The sequence below is a fragment of the Gouania willdenowi genome, chromosome 22, assembly GCF_900634775.1.
Source record: "Gouania willdenowi chromosome 22, fGouWil2.1, whole genome shotgun sequence".
In the NCBI taxonomy this organism is placed as follows: Eukaryota; Metazoa; Chordata; class Actinopteri; order Blenniiformes; family Gobiesocidae; genus Gouania; species Gouania willdenowi.
The window spans coordinates 21,533,826-21,538,484 of NC_041065.1; the positions used below are offsets into that span (position 1 = coordinate 21,533,826).

Below are 4,659 nucleotides of genomic sequence, written 5' to 3' on the forward strand. Positions count from 1 at the left end.
TGTTTGACAACTGTTTTTTTTAAATGTCAACAAAACAAATATTTAGTTTGAATTATACAATTAATCTATCAACAAATGAATGTAAAACCAGAACAATGAGGGATTTAATGAAATTTTACCCATAAATGAATTTATTTTATATGAAATTAATCTCTAGTCAATTTAAGAAATGTTTAAAAGTTGACTTTTCGTTGCACTCTTTTTAATAACAACAATAAATATTTGTAGGCAATAACTATACTGAAATAACAAATTAGGTTTTTTTAAAATTCGGTTATAAAAAGATTACAAAAGCCTGGGGTTGTTTTAGGCTGCTTGATATAATAATAATAATAAAATAATAATAATAATAATAATAATAATAATAATAATAATAATAATAAATTAGATATCTTCGTATCAAATTGTTGTAATTTTTTTTTTTTTTTAAGGAAAAAATGAACAAAAAATGATTCATTAAACTGCAACAAAACAGATTTTGCCTTTTTACAAAATAATAACATTAATAGAAGCAAAGGGTTATTATAAAAACGTGAGGGAAAAACAATGAAACAAATCCCAGAATCAAAGTCTGTTTAAAACCTGCTGGAAATTGCGGGTGATTTTAGTATTATTATTATTTAAAAAAAAACCACTAAAAAGAACAGGCTGTTTTGCCGCTGTGAGACTCGTGCAGACGTCTCCATGAAAGGCAGCCCTCCAACATGTCACCTGAACAATGCTGGCCCTCTCATCGACCTTGCTTCCCACCTTAATTTGGTCTCAATCACAACATAATGAAAATGCACTCCAAAAATTACTTGTTCAGGAATAGCTCTCACACTTCAAGTTATTTATTGTTACGTTCATTTGGGGTTTCGAAACAAATACAGCAGCCATCACGCATTTTGATCCTCTTTTTTTTTTTTTTTTTTTTTTTTTATTTCTTCTTTTTTTTTTTTTAACTTACAAAAAGAATAAAGAAAACATAAAAAGTATAGACGCATTGACGGATATTATACAGGTAAACGCATCCTCGTGTGTTAACCAAATGTACAAGTTCCTACTTTATTCAGTAAGTCTAAATGAATACATTAGTTTACAATATTAATATGATAAAATACCAGATTATCCATGGGGTGGTGCATGGTTTTCTGTACTTCGGACCTGATCACCGTCACCCCTTTAAGTCCAGAAACTCAAGTGAAGCAGCATCACTTTGGGTTTCACCGTCAGAGTTTATACACGTTTAAAACATCATAAGGAAGTAGAAGGTCCCAGACATGGATTACAAAAAACAAAACAAAAAAAAAAAAGTCCAGAAACGACAGGGAGGCTGCTTGGAAGGGCAGTTTTCAAAAATAGACTGTCCTCTTTCAGAGATGTCAAGAAAATGTGCCTCTGATCAGCCATAGTGCGAGTCTGCTGCAGCCCTGAGAGACACCAAGGGTCACCTTACTAATATATATATATATATATATATATATATATATATATATATATATATATATATATATATATATAATATATATAAATAGAAAAATGAAAAAGTGACAGTACAGTATATACTGTATATGAGGTCCTACCACGTCCTGCCGTACAGGAGGTTTGAGCTGACCATATTACTGGTGTAATCTACAGCAGACGTGTCTATCTGGCCCATGTTGATCTGGCTGTGCAGTGAGGGGGGGCTGGGGGACATCTCCTCCAGCTCCAAAGCGTTCACCTGCTGCTGGCTCTGATGGCCTAGGCCGCCTGTCGAGGACCCGAGCACCACCCTGCTCCGTTCTGTTGCTGGTTCTGTTGCACCTGTTGCTGGTTCGGTGTCGGCGTGTTGGAGCCGTTCTGGCACGGTTTACCGTCCTTCACCAGCACTGGCACGGCCACGCGCCGGGGAGACTGCTGCTGCTGCTGCTGCTGCTGGCACAGGTTTCCATCCTGTTGCTGCTGCTGCTGCAGCTGCGCCGCCTTGTCTTTGGCCTGGCGCTTCATCTTATACCGATGGTTCTGGAACCAGATCTTCACCTGGGTCGGAGTCAAGTGAATCATGCTGGCCAGGTGCTCCCTCTCGGGTGCCGACAGGTACTTCTGCTGCTTGAACCTCCGCTCCAGCTCGTAGACCTGCGCCTGGGAGAAGAGGACGCGCCGCTTCCGCCTGGGCGCAGCGTGCAGGGCTGGCATGGCTTTGGAGGCGTCCGCCATCCCTGTGAGGCTCCCCATCCCCGTCATGTTCATACCTGTGGAAGGTCCCATGAATCTAGAAACTTAAACATATACATACAAATAACATGCGTTCAATGAAAAGAAGAGGAAAACACTATATGTCGCCTGAAGTAGAAATAGTATTTGTTGTATTTGTGTTTTTAAGGTTTGTTGGAATCATGCAGAAATATCCTAAACAATTAGTTTTGTGAACAAAAATATTATTTATTATTATATTATTATTATTATTATATATTATTAATTATATTATAATAATAATAATAATAATAATAATAATAATAAATTAGTATCACGTTCACGTTATTGGTCATGGTTAAATAAAATTATGATCTACATTTCAGTTTAATACCTAACCATATTTATCTAATTTAATTATTTTATCTTTACAATTATCTGTTAAAAAAATGTAAATATTGTGCTGTATCTACATTAATATCTAACTCCAAAAATGTATCTCATTTGGATGCTTTAAATGAGTTTTCTTAAACAGAACCATGTGAAAGTGCGTGCGTAAAAGCAGACAATAAACTTACTTGTGGAGTATCTTGGGTCCGGGTTGGTGCTGTACCATCCTGTTGCTGCTGCACTATTCCGCATGCTTTCCTGGTACGACGGGAGTTCTCCCATGTTGCCAATGCTTCCATTGCAGTATCCTCCCATTGCGCTGTGGGAGAACTGGGAGACGGTGTGCGGCATGTGGTAAGTGGTGGCCACGGAGGCGTTGTGGCCCATGGAGTGCTGCTGCATGCCGGTCTGAGACACCTGAGGCTGCCGGTAGGCTCCCAGTGGAGAGGTTAGGTTCCCAGTGCCGTCCATGCCACTGAACCTCTTGTAGGTCTCCTCGATTGGACTCAAAATATCTGTCACTGAAAAAGGCGTTGTGTGCTTTGGGCTCAACGACATGTTTCAGAAAGCAGGTAGATTTTTAGTGTTTGAGCAGATCAACTGTGTTGTTGTATCGGCTCTCTCCTTGGTGGATGTCTACGTAAGAGAGTGCTTGTAGTGCGCCTGAGATCCTATTGATCGCCTTCGAGAAGGAGGCGAGCCCAGGGCGCTCTTAGCCCGGGTTTATTGGAGCCAGGAGCCAGGTTTACGACAAACATAAGGGGGCGGAGCGAAACCGGCCAACAATCGTCATTGACATTTTAAGGGAAATTATTCATCAACACATCACTTTGCTGCACATTAACCTGTATAGATCAACAAAAGCCTCACATTTAATATCTCGCCCTTTTCAGCATATACATATCCAGCTGATCCACACTATTTTTTTTGCGTCAATGAGGGGGAATTTCTCTCTTTCTAGAAACTTTAAGAGCACTTTGGACAGACATGAGGGCCACCGAGTATCATCAAAGAGCCACAGTGAAGTTGTATGGCCGCCTCATTTGTGCTTCTTGAGCATCAGTTTAGCCCTGCAGTGAGGGACAAGCCCGAATACGTTCAAATGATATACTGTGAAGGGAATAACAGGGGAAAGTGCACAGTGTGGACATTTACGGCTGTGCCTGCCAACACTGGTACAGGGACTTTTAAACTATTTGAGGGAAACATATGAGAATTTAACTCCTTTACATTTCCATAAAGTCAAAGTAATAAAAAATAAATATTAACAAACAGATCTCAAATAACATATTATTTAATGTAATAATTGTGAACCACCTGCACACAAGTCATATTTGAGCTAGTATCCTGCATGTTATGTATAATATCAGTAAGATGACCCTCACTTTTCTGCCAACATCTTATACTGATGATAATGAGTCTGTGTTACTGTTTGTTATATTCTTATGACATTTAGTAAAATAGTCCTTAATTTGTCCCACAGTTGGGAAATTTTGAATAATAGAGCAGCAAGTGTAAGAAGAAAAATGGCACTTCATATATGGGGAAAAAAGATTGAAACATTAAAAAGAGGATATTCATGATAAACAAATATCGCTGCAATACAAATGAAGTATTTAATACAAGCTTTGATGCATACACTTTCATTCCTATAGTGAATATAGATATAGACATCATTTTATAGCAATTTATATAGCATACCATACTTAACCAATTATTTAATTATGTATCTATTTATTTATTTATTTGTTTGCATGCTTATTTATTATTATTATTATTAATAATAATAATAATAATAATAATAATAATAATAATAATAATAATAATAATAAAGGTGTATTTATTTTATTACTTTAACAACCACTGAATTAAACTGCGTGTTTTTTTTTGGGGGGGGGTTAAACATAAAATGAATAACATGTCACTTTAATGAACTGTTTCTGTCGACAACATGCACTGCAGTAAAATATTATTATTATTATTATTATTATTATTATTATTATTATTATTATTGGGCAACAAGCCAGATTTACGAACCTGCAGTTCACACACTTTTATGGACAGAGCGTCTAACCGGTGAAAAGATGTATAGGCTAATTAATAATAATTGAA

General features: G+C 37.0%; 1 protein-coding gene across 1 annotated transcript; it reads right to left on the reverse strand.

Moving 5' to 3' along the window:
- Positions 1-1,561: 1,561 nt before the first annotated feature.
- On the reverse strand, positions 1,562-3,440 carry LOC114456429 (homeobox protein Nkx-2.4-like). The gene is given in 3 exon segments (XM_028438166.1): positions 1,562-1,756; positions 1,759-2,243; positions 2,736-3,440. Coding segments are annotated over 3 exon segments (1,050 nt in total). The 5' UTR covers positions 3,106-3,440.
- Between the last annotated feature and the right edge of the window lie 1,219 nt (positions 3,441-4,659).